This window comes from Pholcus phalangioides, unplaced genomic scaffold, assembly GCF_987345545.1.
Source record: "Pholcus phalangioides strain wild (caught in Gottingen) unplaced genomic scaffold, Ppha-v1.0 ptg000010l_1, whole genome shotgun sequence".
In the NCBI taxonomy this organism is placed as follows: Eukaryota; Metazoa; Arthropoda; class Arachnida; order Araneae; family Pholcidae; genus Pholcus; species Pholcus phalangioides.
Genome location: NW_028301603.1, coordinates 28,708,390 through 28,729,899, shown reverse-complemented (window position 1 = coordinate 28,729,899; position 21,510 = coordinate 28,708,390). Strand labels below are relative to the sequence as shown.

Here is a 21,510-nt window from a genome sequence, read left to right as displayed (position 1 = left end):
CAACTCGTTGCAGCTGAAACAAAATTGTGTATTGAAGAACTCGTTGTGAGCCGAGAGAAAACTGGGAGTAGCGAGTTTTTCTTTCCGATCGGTTAAAAACCCACGAGTTCGTACCCTTTTATGTGTTCCAGTGAAATGAAGATTACGGACCTCTTTGCATTCGGTGTATAGCAATTAAAAAGCAATGAGTTAATTGGACGGGTTAATGTTACAGTGGTGTAAGTCAATCTGAATTTTGAGGAAACGAAGGTTTTACTAAAATTGTTTCGGAGGAAGAACTCAAAAAATTTCCTCTTGAAGAAATTCATTGTGACCCACAACCTACGCCAGTGACTCTCAACCTTTAGAAAAGCCCACGGCTCGGCGGTTGGTTTCGTTTTTTGTGAGTGGAAGCCATGTCATACACACCACTAATGTATAATAAATGGGTAAAAATGAAACTGCGAACAGTTCACGGCCCGGTTAGACTGATGTCAGAGCATGGGCGGAGATACGGGGGGGGGGGGGGGGAGAACAGCATCAAAGGTGGAGTCGACAGATCTAATGTACATGCGTATCATCATCGTGCCCCTACCAGACTTCCAAGTCCATCTCCGCCTATGTGTCAAAGCCCGGCGGTTGAGAAGCACTAATCTAAGCCATATATGCTGAACTCGTGATCCGAGGGCCACGTGGCCATCTGATGTGACCAGCCACCTCAAACCTAATTTTGTAAAAATGAACTAAGCGGCGTACACACACATTTACACATCGCTTAAGTGACCCGTGGTCCTGTGACCCCCCCCCCCCTCCCCCGGCACAGTTCCCACAGAACACTTAAGAACACTTTCCGCGCCACATTTAGAGATCCCTTGAGTGACGTATGGCACAGTTTTCTGGACAAGTCACAATTGTTGAAAATGTGTCTTACACCACTAAATTCAACCCACCCAATTGTTTTCTTACACGAACTCACGGAAACCTTGAAATGTTCTCAAAGACCTCCAAGAATCCGTGGACATACGGTTAATGATCCGCCGGGGTTGTGATCGTTCACTGGTTGGTTCATTGGACTCCATATATATATCATATTTATCATTATTTTTTAAATAGTTATCTTTTCTTTTCATATTATGTCAACTGAATATGCCTATTCTTTATGTCGTTGTCATAAAACGGCGGGGGTCCACTGCGGGGTGGGATCCTGCGGCTCTTGAAATGCCCACTGGGTCTGGATACCGGACTGTTTTTCCAGCATGGCTCAACCGCAAAGTAATCTGCTTATATCCCGCAAGGGAGAGCAGGGTTTATGTTTGGCTATGTTTGGTTTGGTGGTTGATTGGACTCCCGTTTAAGAATCTCTGGGTTTAACCCGGTTGTTTCCCAAAGTAAGCAACATCCCCCCCCCCCCACCTGTGGAAGTGACCATGCATACAGATATTGTACAGCAGTGGTTCTCAACCTTTGATTGAGAGAACGCGAAGAATTGTGCCACGTCTCTCAAGGGATCTCTAAATGTGCCACGGATCGCTTAAGGGCGGTATTCACCGACATGGTTTAAACTATAGTCACAATATTTTGATAAGAGATCGACACGGATTGGTTAAATTCAGGTTTTTAACCAATCTATGTCGATCTCTCATCCAAAAATTGTGACTACAGTTTAAACCATGTCGGTGAATTCGGCCCTAAGTGTGCTTGAACTGTCCCGGGTCATTTGAGTGATCTGAAAATGTGCCACTCATCAGATATCCCCCAGGGCCATATTTGATCCGCGGGCCAAAGGCCTTAATGCGATTTACCATTATATAGCTTAGAAGGTGGGTCGCAATGAATTTATTAAAAGATAAATTTCATAGCCTTCAAATAACATTGAAATTAACAGAAATTTATTATAATAGCAACATAAGAAGGTATTTTCTTCCGAAATTTCAATTAAAAAAAAAATATTTCTTTTGCATTAAAAAAATAAATTTTTGATCGTAGGGGAAGGGGGCATGAGCCACCCCTGTGTACGTCTCTGATCCCACCAATATGTGTTAGGATTCAGAGGGGCAGAGCTGATGACGAAATTTTGCTGACAAGGGGGGAGGGAGGGGGTCAGAGTTTGGCTGACTTTTGCTGACAAGAGGAGGGGGGTCAAAATGGCTAAAAACGTGCTTACGTAATACTTGAACGGCCCCAAAACTATTGTACGACCACCTACACACGCAACACATTTTATTCACAAATCTCCGAATATAACATGGAAAGAAACCGATCAAACGATAAAATGAAAAAAAAAAAAAAAAATGCAGGTCAAAACTTTCAGTCAACTAAATCACGTGTCGCGGCACGTGCAAAAAAAAAAAAAAAAGGTGACTATGTGCTTCGGGCCTCTGCGATACACAAACAATAATAAATAAATAAAAACGGGTCAGGCTAAACTTCAGCAGGGCCTGAATTTACAAATAAGAGATAGAGCCAATTCAAATTTGATCTTGTTTTCGCGAACAGAAACTTACATGCAGTATAAGATGGAGAGGTTGAGGGGGTGGGGGGCATCCACACAAAACAAATGAAAGTTACGACATAATTCCAATGCGAGATTGAATATCTCCACACCGAGAGTGGCTACTTCTTGGTGATGCAGGGCCTATTTCTTCCTCATGACCCTAATTTCCAAGTAAAAGGATGAGAAAATTAAAAAAAAAAGAGGGTCATTCATTCATTCATTCATTCATACAGAAAAGAAACGGACCATTCACTTGGCGGTATTTCCTCTTGAACGGAAGATCCTTTCCCAATTTGAACACGGAACTTTCTCACACGAGAACAAAAATATTCACTTCTTTCTCATTATTATTATTATTTTCTTTCCTCAATGTGTGTTCCTGTTTTTTTTCCCGTATATTTTATTTGTTTATTGACAATTCGGTTGGTTCTTGTGCGGTGATAATAGGTTGTGTCATTATAAGAGAATCGCTTCTTTTTCTTTTTTTCTGCTATTAACCCTTTTTTCGCCAAAATATTTTTACAACTCGCATAAAATTTATCGCTTCTACGTGTCATTGACTGGATTTTAATATGTTCTTACTTTTCATTAAATTCTGGTCACTTTATATCGGGCATGCGGCCCGTGAATACGAGGTGAATACAAAGCCCAGGGGTAAATGTTTAACCCTCTGCGGTCCAGAGGTTTTTTTTTTTCCGCACTTCATTGGTGAGGTAAGTACGCGTACTTTGTAACGCCTCCCCCCGCAATGAGGATGTTTGTACCTTTGCTTACGAGAGTCCTGCCATTCACAGGGTCCTTTCTATTATAGCAAGGGGCCGTTGCAGCAATGAAGTGCCGTTGTTTCCTGATGCGATCCTATGTCGAGTCCAGTCTCTGCTTAAAATACGGTACAGTCAGTCGACGCCGCTTATTAAAATCACGGATAATGTTATCATTTGGGTATTGTTATCACTTTTGCAAAGAACGGAACAAACAATATCAAAACAAGGGTAATTCACCCGTTTTTAGTTATCCGGTCAATTTGTCGCACTCAACTCGTCGCGCTGAACTCGTCGCGCCTCAATTTGTCGCGGTACAAATTTGTCGCAGTGTCAATTCGTCGCGATACAAATTCGTCGCAGCTCCAATTCGTAGCTGAACAAGTTTGCCGCCGTGTCAATTCGTCGTGACGTCAATTTATATATTACAGCGCAGAATCAATTCGTCGAACCGTCGATTCTTCACTGTACATGTTCCACGCGAGCTTGTATGTAGGTTTTTGTCTTACACGTGAAATAAAAACATGAACAAAAGTGTACACGCAGTTAACTGAAAATAATTAATTTTTGTCAATGCAGAAAGGTCATCGAAATTACAATATCTCTCAATTACATTTAAAAATTTAACTGCAAATAAAAGTTGAATTATATTTGAAAATTCGGTTATAAAACTTTGAAATGTTAAATAATTGATTTTTGCTGTGGTAAAATTTCAATATCATGTGGAAAAATTTCGGTTTGTATGATATTCCCCAAATTACAGTGAGCCTATCTTTAACGATTAATTTTAATTTCGAGTGTCATGTACACGAAGTTACATACAATGGGCTAATTGAAAGTCTGATTTCATTCTTTTCACTCGAGAGTTGTTACTTTAGAGTTGAAAAAAAAATATCAAAAATCGATTGACATTTGCAGTGGTGTCAGAGACAGAGATGCTGATGGTACCCAGGGTACTTTATGGAATGGGTATGAGCACCCAGAGAAATGATTCAGAAACCAAAACTTCCTACTTCAAGATCAAGACAAGAACCCACAAGTTTCAAACACTTCTGGCATCCTTGGCCAGTCAAAGAGTCAAAGGTGCCGACATGAAGGAGACATTGAATAGGGGGGGGGCTGAAAACCGCCATTCATTCCGTTTATAAGGGACTCAAACCCGTACTCAAGGACTCAAATCCCGACAAAAAGTGGGAAATGCGACTTATACGGTGGAAATTAAAATTTAAAAATTTATTTGATCTCAATTTTTTATTTGGGTGAGCTCTTCAACATCCCTCACTTCCTTCATTTGTTAAAAATTAAAACAGATGGGAAGGGGGAACATTTCCAATAAATGAGAAAAAAAATTAGTTCCATTTTTTACGGCTAAAGCAACTACCCTATTTATAAGATCACAACAAACATATGAATTTTAAAGCGATTCAAATTTGTCACGATGAAATGAGCCTGCGAAAAATTTGTACCGCGACGAAATGAGCCTGCGACAAATTTGTACCGCGACGAAATGAGCCTGCGACAAATTTGTACCGCGACGAAATGAGCCTGCGACAAATTTGTACCGCGATGAAATGAGCCTGCGACAAATTTGTACCGCGACGAAATGAGCCTGCGACAAATTTGTACCGCGACGAAATAAGCCTGCGAAAAATTTGTACCGCGACGAAATGAGCCTGCGACAAATTGAATGCGACGAATTGTCCCGCGACAAGTTTAGCGCGACGAATTGTCCCGCGACAAGTTTAGCGCGACGAATTGACCTAGACCCCTCATAAGGATCCCCAAACCCACTTATATGGTCATTCACTCACTCATACGGTCACTCATAAGGATCCCCCACACCAACTTATATGGTCATTCACTCACTCATACGGTCACTCATAAGGATCCCCCACACCAACTTATAAGGTCATTCACTCACTCATACGGTCCCCTCCCCCACCCCAGCATCAACCATCCAGTAGAAAATACCAAAATTTTAAGAACACTTTATTGTGTAGTTGAAGATTTTTTTATCAAAAAGTTGACAGGGCCCCACAATCAAGGGAGGGGGGGGGGGGGTTGGGGTATGGTGCTAGCGCTGGACCCACTGAGGCAGGGCCGTATATAACTAGGATTTTTGCTGCCCCCCACCGCTTTAAAATTCGATAATTTTGTAATGGTGTTCTTTTGTTCCCACTTGAAACTGCCGCTCCCCTAAATTTTGCCGCCCGTGACAGTTGCCCCCCCCCCACCCCTTCAGTTACGGCCCTGCGCTGAGAGAAGGGCACAGATTTTACTCTTTTTCCGTTTAAAATTCCAGGAAGGGGTTGCCAAAATAGATGTAGATTCTCCCCCCCAAGGGACAAAGTAAATTTTCCTTTTTAATTGCGGCACTGAGGGTGCCACAAAAACAGGGAAACTAAGTTAATTGCGAACAAGAACTCACGTTATCAGTTTTTGGATCGAGATTTTGTTCAGTTTCCATAATGTGAGCCTAGAGTCGTTTCAACAGCATCATAGCCCCCCACCCCCCAGGGCCGTCATTTCAACTTTTTCCACGGGGGGGGGGGCAACATTTTCCAAGGGGGGGCCAAACATTTTCCGGGGGGGGGGCAAAGCACATGTACTCAATGTATGTATATATACTTTATATATATACCATTTTTAGTGTATTTTCAAAAGCCAGGAGGGGGCAACGGCCCCCCCTCCCCCTAAACAAATTTTTCTGAGCCACCCCCCCCCCACCCCCCACCCCAACCAATTTATTACCAGATCGAATTTCACGATGCCTCCCTGCTGGCACTTGAGTCTACCGAGCCGTAGCATCAAGGGCCCCGGGCAAATTTATTTTTCTAAAAAATACCTGCGCTTAACACTTCACATACTTACTCTCGAAAATTGTAAACAGATACAATTGCCATGAGACCCAGGGCTAAGCGACAGGGCCGTCTTAAGAGCATCATAGGCCCCGGACCAAGTGATTTTTCTGAGGCCGTACCTGGAAAATTCTCCAAAAATTCAACTTCCTCTCATTTTCCTCTTGAGGCCGGACCATGGGTGGACCCATGCGTTAAGACGGCACTGCTAAGCGGTAAAGGGTAGGGTAGGGGGCACCAAAATTACTTGAGTTCTTAGGGCTTTCATATGAATTAATCCGGCCCCTGACACAGTCCGTCACTAATAGGCCGAAACACTGACGTGACGTGATTCCATGTCACGTTAGAGACGTTGTGAATAGATTCGTGGAAATTCTGTGACGTGGGAATTCCACATCACGTCAGCAACTGGGGGGGGGGGGGGCAAGCGGGTCTCGTGCCCCGGGCGCTAGACCCGAGAGGGCGCCAATTTCATTCTGACACCTGTTCTTCAACATTACAAAGGGGCGTCAAAATGCGCACTTGTCCCACCAGGTGACCAAGCACCTACAGTTGCAGCCCTGCACGTCGTTCTTGTGAATCACTGGCGATGCGTGGTCAGTCCGCGCCTGCCCATGTTTCTTTTGTCTTCTGCTCTCGGGGGAAAGGACCTTGGTATTTTAGTTAAGCTCAATAGATGGCCCTCCGTGTTTCATTTCCGGGTGGTTTGCGCCGGTGGCATGAGTGGCCTGGGGGACTTGCCCTTTCTCAGGCTTGGCTGATTGGGGGGGGGCTGTTCCGGCGTGGAACGCTGATGGGTGCGAACTGTGGGGAGCCGATGGGGTAGTGATGGTGGTGGATTCACCTCTGGGATTCTTGGGATGCTCCCCAGCACACTCCCCTATACGTTAGAGCAATGGTTCTCGACCTTTTTTGAGCCCTATCCAGTATGGGGCCGTTCAAGTATTACGTCATCATCGATGGGGTGGGGGGGGGTTTCCGATTTGCTGACTTTTGATGACAGGGGGGGGGGTTTGGATAATGCTTACGTCATCAACCACCCTTTATATGAAAATATGAGTTGGATTCGGGGGCAGAGCTGATGACGAAATTTTGCTGACAATGCGGGGGGGGGGGGAGGTCAAAAATGGCTAAAAATTTGCTTACGTAATACTTGAACGGCCCCTATATAATTTCTATGACGAAACTCTGTTTGACTCGAGGAGCCCATTTTTGTACGTAATTTTTATGGCAGAACCTTGTTTTATCTATCAAATTTACTGATTTATATTGTTTTCCTCGAGTCGCCGCGGAACCCCTGGAAGGTGCACACGGAGCCCAAAGGGGCCCCGCTGAGCACAGGTTGAGAACCCCTGAGTTAGAGGTTCCATAGGAATAGTAATGTAGGAGTGTGTCTGGTTTTTCAGGCCCTGCACGTCAGTGTAGTGTGTTTCGGTCTTTACTCAGCCACTCATACATTCGGGACAGGCGAAATTTCCGAACTCCCATTTCCTGCACAAAAACAGGAAAACTTCAGTGGTTATAAAACAATACTGAAAGTAAACCTGACCCCACGGTTTTGGACCGCCAGGGGGACAAAAAGGGGGAAGTTCTCTGAACTTTGGTAAAATACTGAGCAGCAGCAACTCACCTGCGAGAAGTCCTGCATTTCTTATGTCTTGTTTGCTTTCCTGAAAAATCACAGGATGGAAATAAAAAAAACAACTCAGATTAATCACAAAATAAGAAAATTATTCATGATGAATAACAATAAGAAATGTCATAATTTCGATGAACTAATTAAATTTCCTAAGGGGTCATTCAAGTATTACGTCAGCATCGAAGGGGGTTTAGGATTTGCTGACTTTTGATGACAAGGGGGAGGGGGGTTTGAAGGTTGCTTACGTCATCAATCACCCTTTTTGAAGATATGATATATTCTAAGCTGTTGACGAAACTTTGCTGGGAAGGGGGATCAGTGTTTTGCTGACGAGGGGGGGGGGGCGGGAAGGGGGTCAAAAATGGCTAAAAATCTGCTTACGTAATACTTGAATGGCCCCTAAAACACGAGCATGAAAGGAAAAAGATCCGTTTTATACACTTTCCTTAAATCACTAGAAATACTGACATATACTAGCAAAGATTCATCGCCGGATGACACTGTATTGTCTGAACATCATGAGAGGGATAGTAAGGTTCATAAATGAGGCGAGAGACTATTTAAGAGGCAAGGTCGGAAGAGAAATTAGCGTAATCAGCCATGGTCTACCCGACTATACGTTTTATCCGATGATATTATACGTCAACAAACACCATATGCTAGCCCAGTCGGATACAGAGGGGGAGGAGTGATATAGGTGATCTCGTTGCCCCCTCCCTCGTTCACTGAAAATACTGTATTATATATGGCATGGGTGGTAGGACGGACGTGGATAATTGTCGCCTTCCCCCCACTCCCGTTCACTGTACACACTTTCAGTGATATTATCACCCCCCCCCCACGTTTTTTAAATAGCCTACATCCGCTCGTGCCCCAGTCTTCCTACAATAGCCCAAGCGCGGATCCAGGGGGGGGGGGTAGTGATCGCCCCTCTTAAGAGCCGAATAATATGGAGAAAATTTAGTCTGTCCCGTGAAATACGGGATGATCTGATGCACCTACACAAAAAGGCCGGATACACGCTGGATCGATATCTATTCAGCAGCTGAAGATGTCTACCTCCACTTCATTCGTGGCTGAAGATACCTGCGTCTACTCCACGTGCCTGTCTCTGCTCCATTCGTAGCTGGAGATGTCTGCCTTGGCTCAGGTGCGGATCTAGAGGGGAGGGGCGATGGGTACGACCGCCTCTCCCTAGACCCAAATAAAATGGGAAAATTCGTCTGTCCTGTAAAATACAGGACAATCTCAAACGAACATACAAAATTCGTCCCCCCCCCCCCTCCTCCCGTCACATCGTCCTGGATCCGTGCCTGCAATAGCCTCATCCACTTACGAGCCTGACCAAATCTGTTTCGAATGCCACAAGAATCTCGGTCGTGCTCCCCCCGTCAGTACCTACAGTGCCGTTTTAACGCATGGGCCCGGGGGAAGCCTAACGAAAACGACATCTGATTGAAATTTTTGAGAATAAGCATTTAAGTTTTTGTAGGCAAACATTTTTAACCAGGTAGGGCCTGAGAAAACTTACTTGGCCATGGAGGCCCATGATACTCTTAAGGGCCGTATTCGCCGACATGGTTTAAACTGTAGTCACAATTTTTTGATAAGAGATCGACACGGATTGGTTAAATTCAGGTTTTTTTAACCAATCTATGTTCATCTCGTTTCCAAAAATTGTGACTACAGTTTAAACCATGTCGGTGAATACGGCCCTAAGACGGCCCTGCCGTCTTCTTTACATACGCTGGGTACGTCGATCTTATCATACGTTTCAATACACGCATCAAACGCACACGCGCAACCAATGCGATTCGCAAAAGCATTCTGTTTGCAGGATGCTAGCAACTTTTCTCTTTCTCTCAAGACTGTGGATTTTTTTTCTATGCATTTCCGGTTGGACAGTTCTGAAGGAAAGAACGAAAGTTTTTTACACTCGGCGGATTCATTTTGATTGGCACGAAAATATTTACATAACGGCGCTGCCGTTTTATGTTAGCGCATATGCATCCATATCATCTAAAATGTTCTTCAGTCGAGGCAGAAAAACGTCAGAAAAAATCTTCGCTAAGCAGGGTTTTCCTTGGAAAAGGTTTTCTGTGCCGCGTGCAACGTGAATCGCCTAGCGCGACACGCCATCCACTCACCAATAAGTATAATAAGGTACGACTACAGAGCGCAACAAGCCTCACGCCAGCTCTTTACGTCGGGCGTGATTGTCAGATTGCTGCTGAAGGAGTCAAATGCGTCGTGCGCCACGCGCTTCGCCTACCTTTTCATTTTGATTGCGTTTTTTCTTACCCTTTCCTTCAAACTGGAGCATGCATACGACAAAATAGCTGATGTCAGGGCCATACACTATATATAGCCGCCCTGAGCCGATGCGCCAAGCTAAGAAAACACAAACGCGTAGCGCGATTACGTAACACGTTTCTGCAACCGAAATGGTTCGATTCGGTTCTCTCTCACGCGGCGCAAAAAGCCTGATCCTAGGAAAACCGAGCTTAAGGGTAATAAACATATAGAGAGGGTATGCAGTGCGACAGCCGTACTTTGGCACCTCGACATACCAAGGAAGGCAAAAGGAAGAAGGTAATAAACATAGTGCAAGCTGGCTTCCGATTCTGCGAGTCGGCGCCGTTACGGATTTCATAGGCGGAGATGAACATGAAAGGCTGGGAGCGTGGGCTAATCTAGAGCTCGCTGTTGTGAGGGATGATATCACAAATTGCTAAAAAAAAAAAAAAAAAAAACTAGTCGTTGTGAATGGTATGACTATACGTCTCACATTTTGTCCTATATTTTGCGGGATAGTCCCGATTTTTTTAACCGTCCAAATCTTTCTGAAAAATGGCCCGGTTTTTAGTCGAAGTTTTCTTGAATTTGTTATTTAATCAAAAACGGGCGCGGTATATAGCCCAAGTCGATAAGATGCTCGCCTGAAGTACCAAAGGATGTTTAGAGGTGTCGCGAGTTCGATAACCGGTTCGTCCTTGTCAGAAAACTTTCGTGATACAGGGGTAGAACAGAAACGGCGACATATGACCACAGAAAAAATTGCTACCGCAGAGAGTAGTATAAAAACAAGCCTGCCGTTCGGTTTCGGCAATAAATCGTAGGTCCCGGTCTAATTAGCCCTCGATTGCAGAAAATGACCATCGTGCGACAAAAAATGATCAAATGATGACCCTGCACTCGAAATATTTTAAAAATATTTTGATACAAACTGCTGGCAGGCATTACACATGCTAATTATTTCCACTAAAATGCTCTGTTCTCAAAACTAAGTTTTTTGTTAAATAAGGAACATTTTTTCGAACACCACTCATTCAAATGTCTTAAAACTTTGTGTGGCCCCAACGCTATGGTGTTACGTACATTAACGCGAGGAATTTTTATTAAAATTATTAAAAAAAAATTTATGGCAGCACAAAATATGGGTAAATTTTGGTGATTTTTTGAAAAAAAGTTGCATGTTTTTGAAGTTAAAATTCGAGAAAAATGACCATAATTGAAATCCCAAATGCTCGTGTTAAATTGTATAAAAACATCCGCAGTATTTGAGGAAAAAAAAAAATTGAGTGCCTAAAGTGAATAGAAATTTTTTAAATGTTCCTTAAAGGAAGGAGATTTTTTTCCCCGTAAGAAAGCCAATATCGAGCACCAATCCCATTTTAACCTACAGAAGTAATCAAGGCGAGAAAAGTAATCTTGGAGCGGCATATGACCCGCAAAAATAGAAATCCTGGGAACACAATACGACCAGCAAAAGAATAATCCTGGAGAGAACGGCATATAACCCTCCCCCCCCCCACCCAAAAGAGTAATCCTGAAACACAGAAAATCTCCCGCAAAAGTAATTCTGGAGTGAAATATGACCCGCAAAACAAGGCCGTAGCCAGAGATTTCTTTCGAAATGGAAAACGAAACTGACAGTGCATGCAGTAATTTATCCACGTGATTCCATATATATTAGTCACCCTTTTACATTTAGGGAGGGGAATCCTTCGGGGTCATTTTGCTACGGCTTTATTGCTAAAATAACCTTGGAGTGAAATAGAACCATTGAAAAATAATTCTTTTCTGCCTGGTTGTCGATTGGCTAGTCTTCGGCTATGTAGGTCTGGGTTTGAATCCCGATCCGATATAATGCGCAAATAATTCTGGGGAAATATGACACGCAAAAGAGTAATTCTGGGACGAAACATACCAATACATTTTGCCACCCCGCCTCTACAGGCATACGGTGGGACAAAATACAGCCCTCAAAAGATATGCCTGGAATAAAATATAGCATGCAAAAGAACAAAATATGACAAGCAAAAGAGTAATCCTGGAACAAAATATAATGTTCAAAAAGTAATCCTGGAACAAAATATAACGTGCAAAGAGTAATCCTGGAACAAAATATGACCCGCAAAAGAGTGGTCCTGGAACAAAATATAACGTGCAAAAGAGTAATCCTGGAACAAAGTATGACCCACTAAAGAGTAGTCCTGGAACAAAATATAACCCACAAAAGAGTAATCCTGGAACAAAATATGACCCGTAAAAGAGTAGTCCTGCACTAAAATATAACCCACAAAAGAGTAATCCTGGAACAAAATATGACCCGCAAAAGAGTAGTCCTGCACTAAAATATAACGAACAAAAGAGTAATCCTGAGGTAGAATATACCAATACGTTTTGCCGCCCCGCCTCTACAGACATACGATGAGACAAAATATAACCCGGGAAAAGTATAATCCTGGTACAAAGTATAACCCGCAAAAGTAATCCTGGAGCGAAATATATCCCGCACGCAGAAAACTTCACGCACTCATGGTAGCGGTACCAACGCAAACAATCGAAACGGGTTCGTTTGACACATTGACATAGCAATACCATGCATTCAGTAAAAACTCCATATGTGATCTTAACAAACACTCTCTTTTGCAAAAAATTTAAATTCAATAAATTTTTTAAAAAATTAAATTTTCTTACCTTTCAGTTTTTTTAAAAATTCCTTATTCTCCAACAACAACAACAAAAAAAAACCAAAACAATTAGAATTAATTTTGAAATTAGTGGCAACAACAGCAGTAGCAGCAGCAACCTGCAATATAAGCCACCATCGCTTTCGTATGGATGGATGGATCTTACACAGAGACCAAAACCAACTTTTCCTTGTGCAGGAAAAACGTCCCCATAACTTGGTTACGCGCGACTATTACGAATAAAAAAATGCGTTATAACGCTATGTAATGAAGTATGAAAGGGTATGGCGTGGTGGTGGTGGAAGACAGGTTACGTTGATACGGCTCTGACCTCCTTATTTTTCTGATGGTGGTGGCCAAAAGTAAGTCTATAATACAAGAAGAGGGGGGGGGGAGGGGGAATAGAGAAAAAAAGAAACCGAACCAACACTCTCACACTGATGAGAAAGGGCCAACGGCCCCAATTCCCGTAAATGCCCCAGACCCAGATTCGAGGCCAATGAAAAAAGAAAAGACAGAAAAAGAAAATGGCAGCATAAAGGGGGGATTCTAATCTCACTGAACGACTCTCTCCCCCCCCCCCCCGTAAAACTCATAACAATAATAACTAGTCATATACTAGTTATGTGATATCGCGATGGCGGTCGGAAAAAAAGAGAGAATTCAAACAAAAAAAGTGAGAGGTATATCAGTTGTTGTTGTTGTTGTTTTTGTCGAATGTTAATTAGAGATAATTTGTGAAAAAGAAAAACGAAAATTATTGACCCAATGAAAAAAACGACGTGAATTATTATCACAACTTTTTTTTCAGTTCGTGAAGAAATTTGTTTTGCTTTGTTTGTGTCACTAAAGCGTGTTTAAGAAATAATAATAATGATAATAATAATTTGCTGGTCGTGCGTTAATTGAATCGGGGGCGTTTGAAACTGTTAATGCCCATTTTTCGTATTTTATCTGTTTTCTTGATCACTGGATTTAAATATGTAAGAACAATGGGAATGTTCGAGAAAGGAAACAATGTGGAATTGTTCGCTAATGAGCGCGTGACGTGTTTTTTCCCCCCGCGTTTACAGCACGTTGCAAACAAATGTACGGGTAATTATAGATTGCTGGGGGAAAGGGAGGTTCCGGATTTTATTGTAGTTATATTAATTATATTATGTACTTAACAGTGTGTGAGTCAGAGACGCATTTAAGGTTTTGCCGCCATTCTCCCATTCTAGTCTAGTTTTCTTGACTACTCTTTCTCTGAATTCGCCACCCCCACTTGGCCTCCTCCCCACTCCTGCAAGTACACCCTGGCCCGGGGGAAGGTATCTCTCTAAGTCGCTCTTTCAGTCATTCACATGATTGCACACTGTTTTGGTCACTCAAATGCTTGCAAAAATGTTTTTGTTACTCACATACTTGTACACATTCTTAGATCACTCACTGATCTGGTCCCTCGCTCTGTAGGTCATTCCACGCTTACTGACGTTCTGTGGGTCACTCGTTCGGTCAATCGCATGCCTGCTCACACTCTGTAGGTCTCACTGAATACAGTCGAATCCCGTTATAACGAAATCCAAGAGACCGGAGAAATCACTTCTTTATAACAAAATTCCAGGTTTTTGTATTTTGTTCTAACGTAAACTGATCTGGGTGGAATTAGAAACATGTTGGTTCTAAACGAGATTTTCGCTATAACGGTATTCGTTAAAACGGGATTCGATTGGATTGATATAAAATGTGAAGGGGGGAAAAACTCAATAAACAAATAATAACGAATGAATGACACACTACTGTTGAAAAGCAGCAAAACAAACTTTACATGAAGACACATATCTCTATTACAAATCACATTGCTTGCTTCTTTGCCCTTTGTGATTCAGAGTGTACAGCTCCTGCATTTATCAATGCGAATTGGCGATCCTACATCTGAGAGACGCGATTTATTTTCGATCGCAAGGGCCGCCCAGGCCATATACTACAATACAGCCGCCCTGATCTGATGCGCCACGCTAGGAAAACACAAATGCGTAGCGTAATTATGTAACACGTTTCTGCCGGCGCGAAATGGTCTAATTCGGTTCACGCTGCGCAACAAACCTATTCCTAGGAAAACCCGTCTTTTTTGCAATTCATTTCCTAAAACTGAACGGAAATGTAAATGATTTATGGGTCGGTTTCTAATAGGGCTCGGAATCGATTAAAATTTTCAACTGGTTAATCAAAAATTTTTAATCGATTAATCAATCGACTGATTAATTGAATTTTAATCGGATATTTTTTGTGACGGTATAATATTAACAAGATGCTATAAAAATATATTTCATTCATTTCACACACCTATCCGGCAGATTTGAACAAATTAATATAGGAAACGTAATATTTAAATGACCCCTTAGAACAAACATAAAAATTTAATTTTTTTTTATCTTGTTACACACTGTTTTCCATTCTTAAAACTAGTACAGGGTAATTTTTCAACGTCTTTTGAACTTTTTTTAAAACTGAAACGATACCTTACGACGGACGGTTCATGAGATGAAGGCCACTTACAGGTAGTTACTGCTAAAGTGCAGAAATCAGTTATTCTACAGATTATATAGGTATCAAATCAGTTAACCCGCAGATTAGCCCAGGTGATGTGTACATTAACGTCTAGGAGCAAATCAGTTAATCTGCAGATTAGCTAGGTAATGTGTACATTAACGTCTAGGAGCAAATCTGTTAATCTGCAGATTAGCTAGGTAATGTGCACATTAGCGTCTAGGAGCAAATCAGTTAATCTGCAGATTAGCTAGGTAATGTGCACATTAACGTCTAGGAACAAATCAGTTAATCTGGCAGATTAGCTAGGTGATGTGTACATTAACGTCTAGGAGCAAATCAGTTAATCTGCAGATTAGCTAGGTAATGTGTACATTAGCGTCTAGGAGCAAATCAGTTAATCTGCAGATTAGCTAGGTAATGTGTACATTAACGTCTAGGAGCAAATCAGTTAATCTGCAGATTAGCTAGGTAATGTGTACATTAGCGTCTAGGAGCAAATCAGTTAATCTGCAGATTAGCTAGGTAATGTGTACATTAGCGTCTAGGAGCAAATCAGTTAATCTGCAGATTAGCCCAGGTAATGTGCACATTAGCGTCTAGGAGCAAATCAGTTAATCTGCAGATTAGCCCAGGTGATGTGTACATTAGCGTCTAGGAGCAAATCAGTTAATCTGCAGATTAGCTAGGTGATGTGCACATTAACGTCTAGGAACAAATCAGTTAATCTGGCAGATTAGCTAGGTGATGTGTACATTAACGTCTAGGAGCAAATCAGTTAATCTGCAGATTAGCTAGGTAATGTGTACATTAACGTCTAGGAGCAAATCAGTTAATCTGCAGATTAGCTAGGTAATGTGTACATTAGCGTCTAGGAGCAAATCAGTTAATCTGCAGATTAGCCCAGGTAATGTGCACATTAACGTCTAGGAGCAAATCAGTTAATCTGTAGATTAGCCCAGGTGATGTGTACATTAACGTCTAGGAGCAAATCAGTTAATCTGCAGATTAGCTAAGTAATGTGCACATTAACGGCTTTCGAGCTTTAGCGGTAACAGGTACACCAATCTATATATATGTTACCGCTAAAGCTTGAAAGCCGTTAAAAAGAAATGGGGAGCAGTCATAGGTGAAAATTCTTGTAAACCCGCTTTTCTATTTCCCATGAACGGGGCTCTAATGTATAATAGTTTATATACGAAGGTTTTTAACAGCTGGCTGATGCGTAGATATATTTTGGAGAGAGAGAAAATGTAACTCCTCCCCTGCGGGGAATCGAACCCACGACCTTTCACTTTCCGGGTGAACGCACAAGACCACAGAGGCAACGAATATCACAATCTTTCCTTGGAGCTCGTGTGCACTGAAGGGGACCGTACATGGACGGTCTGAACTAACTCAGGCCGAAGCTCACAATTGCTGACACTGCCAGCAGATGGCGACTTATCCGAGGATGATGTCACTCGGATAAGTCGCTACCTACATTCCCTGTTCCTTCTATTCCCTTCGCTATCCACACAGAGGTTTTTAACAGATTGAGATTTTTAAAGATTGAGATTTTCGTTGCCTTTGTAGTCCAGTGGTATAGCGCGTTCACCCGCAAAGTAAAAGGACGCGGGTCCGGTTCCCCGCACAAGGGCAGCTGAATTTTTCTCTCTTTCCTAAACATATCTTCACATCAGCAGCCAGCTGTTAAAAAACCCTCGTATGGATAGCGGCGAGTGGCATCATCCTCGAATAGTTATATGCCTTTGTAATGGTTTGTCACTTTTTTAACCCTCCCAGCAATTGAAGTAGGGGCGGCTCGAGCTTACCTGCCGCGAAGTCTCATATGCCGCCCCTAATGGCGACCCAGGCAGGAAGCCGACAGGGCTTCAGACGTAGAAATAAACCTGATTTTTTTCAGAAGAAAGCCGCACACATCATTGTTCAACGTGCAAAATGTGCGTGACCATAGTCCCGCTTTTAAAGTATCTTTTTATTTTTTCAGAATATTTTACCATTCTTAATAATGCAAGATCACTTATATTATAAAGATGATATATAACGAGGTTATTTTTATATTAAAAAAAGATATTTCTGGTACTCCAGGGTCCGGACAAATGAGAAGCAGCATTTTTCATTTGACTATTGTAGAATTTACTCAAGGACCCTAGGCTGGGATATTTTATGGGCCCCTCAGTGACACTTCTCACGGGCCCTTCTGTAATTAATTTATGCCGTGAAAAAGGCTAAAAAAAATTATGAGAATTGTTCCGCGCCCTGTCAGTCCCGTGGGGACCATGGCTGAAGGAACCGAAATGCACACTTGCCCCTTGTGATAGAGTATAGGGGTGGCGCTTGGCCATACGACCCATTGCGGCCGCACGGGGCGCCATTCAAAAGGGGGTGCTAAATCAGAGGTGAATGAGTAAAAAAAAAGTTCCATTGGCCGAAAAAAACGAAAGAAAATGTTTTCTATTTGCTCTGGAGGGGCACCGATATAAATTTTGTATAATAGAAATATTTAAATCTATATATACCTTTTTTTTAAATAATGTAATGTATTTTATATGCATAATAAAGCACCCGACACCGCCCAGCCCCCCCCCGGGGGAAATGGCTAAGATTGGCAATGGTCGATAAAGCCTGGGAGGTGCACGGTATGAAATGAAATGCCCTGGAGGGGCGCAAAATCCGAGATGAAAGGGCGAAAAAAAATGTTTTTTGTTAGGAATCGTTTGGTTAATTTGTGAGAAAGAGACATCACCCCCCCCCCCAAGGGTAGGCCTGACAGGGCTCCAGCTTGAGAGCCCGGGACTAAATCCTTATAATATTTCCTTTTTTTTCACACTAAATTAACTGTAGAAGGGGCACTCATGGAAAGTCTGGCTTGGATTCCTCGAAAGATTCCAGCCCAGGGGCCCTAACGCAGGATGTAGGGGCCAAGGGGGCGAAAATAGGCAGTACTAAGGCCGCAACTAGGAGGGGGAGAGCAGGTGGGTCTCGTGTCCCTGGCGCTGGGCCCGAGGGAGCGCGAATTTCATTTTGAAACCTCTTCAACATTAGAGGGGTGGGGGCGTCAAAATGCGCGCGCTTGCCTCGGGTGACCAAGCATCTAGTTGCGGCTCTGGGCAGGACGCCCAAAAGTTCCGCGCGGGTACCGATTTTGTCTCGAGTCGCCCCGATAGCTTACATTCTTGTTTCCGGTAATTGCGGTCAGAGGCCCTGTCTATTTTCCCCCAACGTTTCCGTTGTCGAAGTATGGCTCAAAATCGTGACGTCATGTGAATTTTTACTGCGTTAAATTTTGGGGGGTCTTAACTAAAGTCTACGCTGCCGCTCTTTACAACCTGCCGCCCGGATGCACCGCGCCCCCTTGCACCCTCGCTTAAGCCGCCCCTGAATCGAATAAAACCCGGGCAGAGCGCCGGGTATTATAGCTAGTATTCAACTCATAAAAAAAATTCATAACACGGCTTCAATTGAACACACGACACTCTATTCTATAAACTTCCTGAGAGAATTCTCTCATAAAAAAATTTCGATCATCATTTCAAAAAAGCGCATATATACTACTTACTGACTTTTCGGTGTGGAGTCAGTCATCACCTGAGTCAGTCCACCCCGAGGAACTCAATATACCGCCCTCTTTTCCTTCTTTCTTTCTTGTCCGTTGTGTGTGTCTACAGTGTCTTCAGATGATGAATGCGACCAGGAAGTAACTATTATTTTCGTATTTAGTCGTTTTTATCACTCAAAAGTCGGTTCGTAATCACCTTGGGGATATAACGACCTTTTAATAATCTATCGTGAAATAGTCGTGTACGAAAGCTCCATATTGATTGAAAGCGATTTATATGTCGTTTTATTAAGGGGGGAAGCAACTGGACATAATCGATAATTATTTTAATGTTCGTCGTTATGGAATTGTGGGCAACATTCTTCCTCTAATGTCTCCGGTAAGCGTGACTCACTCGGAAAATGAACACACACACGTGCGCGAGTGTGAATATTTACGATATGATAGCCATGCGTACATGCGCATGAAGTTTTTTTTTCAGAGTTCTGCTTGGAGAAAACTGTAGGCTGATTTGCATTACTGAGCGTGACTTTGAGGGGGGTGGGGGCTAGCTCGTGAATAGGAGCCACTACTTGTCGATGAGATTGTGTGCTTGGGGGAAGACCATGGACTAGAGGTGCATGAGGATGGCATTCGAGAACTGGTGGTGAAAAATGTGTAGGTGTTGACGGTAGATAATATGAGATGGATATCTTTTGCACGCACCAGCAAGAGTCCATGGACGGTATCTTCTGAGGAAGAGAGAGAAGTAAGGAGAAGTTTCTCTCTCACATATAAAACGAGGTTAGAGAGATGTGTAGAATGTGGGAATCTGTGTAACAAGAAAAGAACCATCCAAATAAAGCTGTTGCAGGGTGCGAGCAATGAATCTGTCCAATGAACACTGCCCATTTCCCGGAAATCTTGAAAAAGGAAGCAAAAGCAATAGTGCCATTGGATAAGACACTCTTTTGTAAGCCGCTGTAATAGCCCTGAGGGCAGGACTCGGCACAAAATCCTCGCATTCCGCATTCCGCAAGACACTCTTTTTAAAAAGTCACGCAACAAAAGGGTAAGTTTGCGATTAAGCTCGTTAACCGAAGTCCCACTGTATACGCAAATACATTAGATCAGTCGGCTTCACCTTTGACGCTGGGATGCCCCCCCCCGCCCCCCCCCCATGACCATCGGAAAGGAAGACTTGACAACACATTGAATTTGAATTACAAATAGTGAAAAGAATTAAGTTCCCCCCACCCCCCAAAAAAAAAAAAACCCACGGGTCTTTCTTGTTTATTTATGTTTCAATTACTTTATTTTAGGCCGATCGTCCATTTCCACTAAAGTCGCGCGCTGTTGTTTGTATTCGCAAGACCAGTCCCATTGTACAGAAAGCAGCGGCGGATCTAGATCTCGCTGTTGAGAGGGGTGATTCTCCACACCGGACCATACGTCCCGTATTTTCCGGGACAGTCATGGCTTCTCTCTGTTTTGACTTTTCTTCTTTTTTTTTTAAAAAAGTGCCCCGGTTTTTTTTTCGTTTTTTAGTCGGAGTTTTCTCGAATTTGCTTATTTAATCAAAAACATTGATGCAAATAATTTCAACGGATTTATTAAATGCAATATTACCATATTTGCATTTCGCTTGGGGGGTGCCCCCCCCCCTCCCTCATGGATCCCACAGATCCGCGCCTGACGGAAAGCAGAAAATAGTCCGTCCACACACGCACTAGAGACGATCTTTTCCGGCGACAGCAGCAGACTACCGGCCAAATCCGAATCGAATGGTTTACTGATAATTCACACCGCCATGCGATTCACCGACCCATCAGTTCATCGACGGGAAAATTCACTGACAACAGTTCGACGTGTGTCAGTGAGCCAGTAAGTGAGCGAGGAATGACCGAGTGAGGAATCAGTAAATTATTAGTAAGTCAGTGTCATGGTGAGCGACCGAGTGATCTAGTGAGTGAGCGAATGACAGAATGAGAGTGACCTATTGAGTAAGTGCGTGACCTGGTGATTGAGTGAGCGACCTAGTTAGTGATAGTTAGCATAGTTAGTGAGTAAGAGAGAATGAGCGGCATAGTTAGTGAGTAAGAGAGAATGAGCGACATAGTTAGTGAGTAAGAGAGAATGAGCGACATAGTTAGTGAGTAAGAAAGAATGAGCGACCTAGTTAGTGAGTAAGAGAGAATGAGCGACATAGTTAGTGAGTGACAGAGTGAGCGACCTAGTTAGTGAGTAAGAAAGAATGAGCGACCTAGTTAGCGAGTGACAGAATGAATGACCTATTGAGTAAGTGCGCGACCTGGTGATTGAGTGTATAACACACTGAACAACCTAGTGAGTTGATGATAGAATGGGTGACCTAGTGAGTGAATGACAAAGTGAGCGACCTAATGAATACGTGAGGGACCTAGGAAGTAAATAATGATCTAGAGATCAAGTAAGTGACAGGGCTACTGAGAGAGTGATTAAGTGATATACTGATGACATTGTGAGTGAGTGACCTAGTGATATACTGATGACATTGTGAGTGAGTGACCTAGTGATATAATGAGCAACCTTGTAAATGAGTGATATGATGAGTGACCTAGTGAGTTAGTGACAGAATGAGGGACCCAGTCAGTGAGTGACTAGTGACCTGGTAATTGACTGAGTGACCTGATGAGTGGGTGAGCGAGAGCGAGCTAACTCTAGTGACAGGCCGGTTTCACTCATTCATTC

The 21,510-nt window shown here is 42.9% G+C and overlaps 1 protein-coding gene across 3 annotated transcripts in view; it reads right to left on the bottom strand.

Annotated features, from left to right (window-relative positions):
* LOC149081227 (aldehyde dehydrogenase family 3 member B2-like) overlaps positions 1 to 18,941 on the bottom strand; it is a 39,367-nt gene extending 20,426 nt beyond the window's left edge. The window contains exons 1-2 of one of the 3 annotated variants that reach the window (XM_089238058.1): positions 18,802 to 18,941; positions 7,723 to 7,762 (exon numbers count right to left, since the gene is read on the bottom strand). In XM_089238058.1, the coding sequence (XP_089094184.1) occupies positions 7,723 to 7,740 (18 nt within the window). In that variant the 5' untranslated portion in view covers positions 7,741 to 7,762; positions 18,802 to 18,941. Of the gene's footprint in view, positions 1 to 7,722; positions 7,763 to 12,714; positions 13,053 to 18,801 lie in introns of those variants that run through there. The other 2 variants (XM_089238056.1, XM_089238059.1) reach the window with 2 other exon arrangements.
* Between the last annotated feature and the right edge of the window lie 2,569 nt (positions 18,942 to 21,510).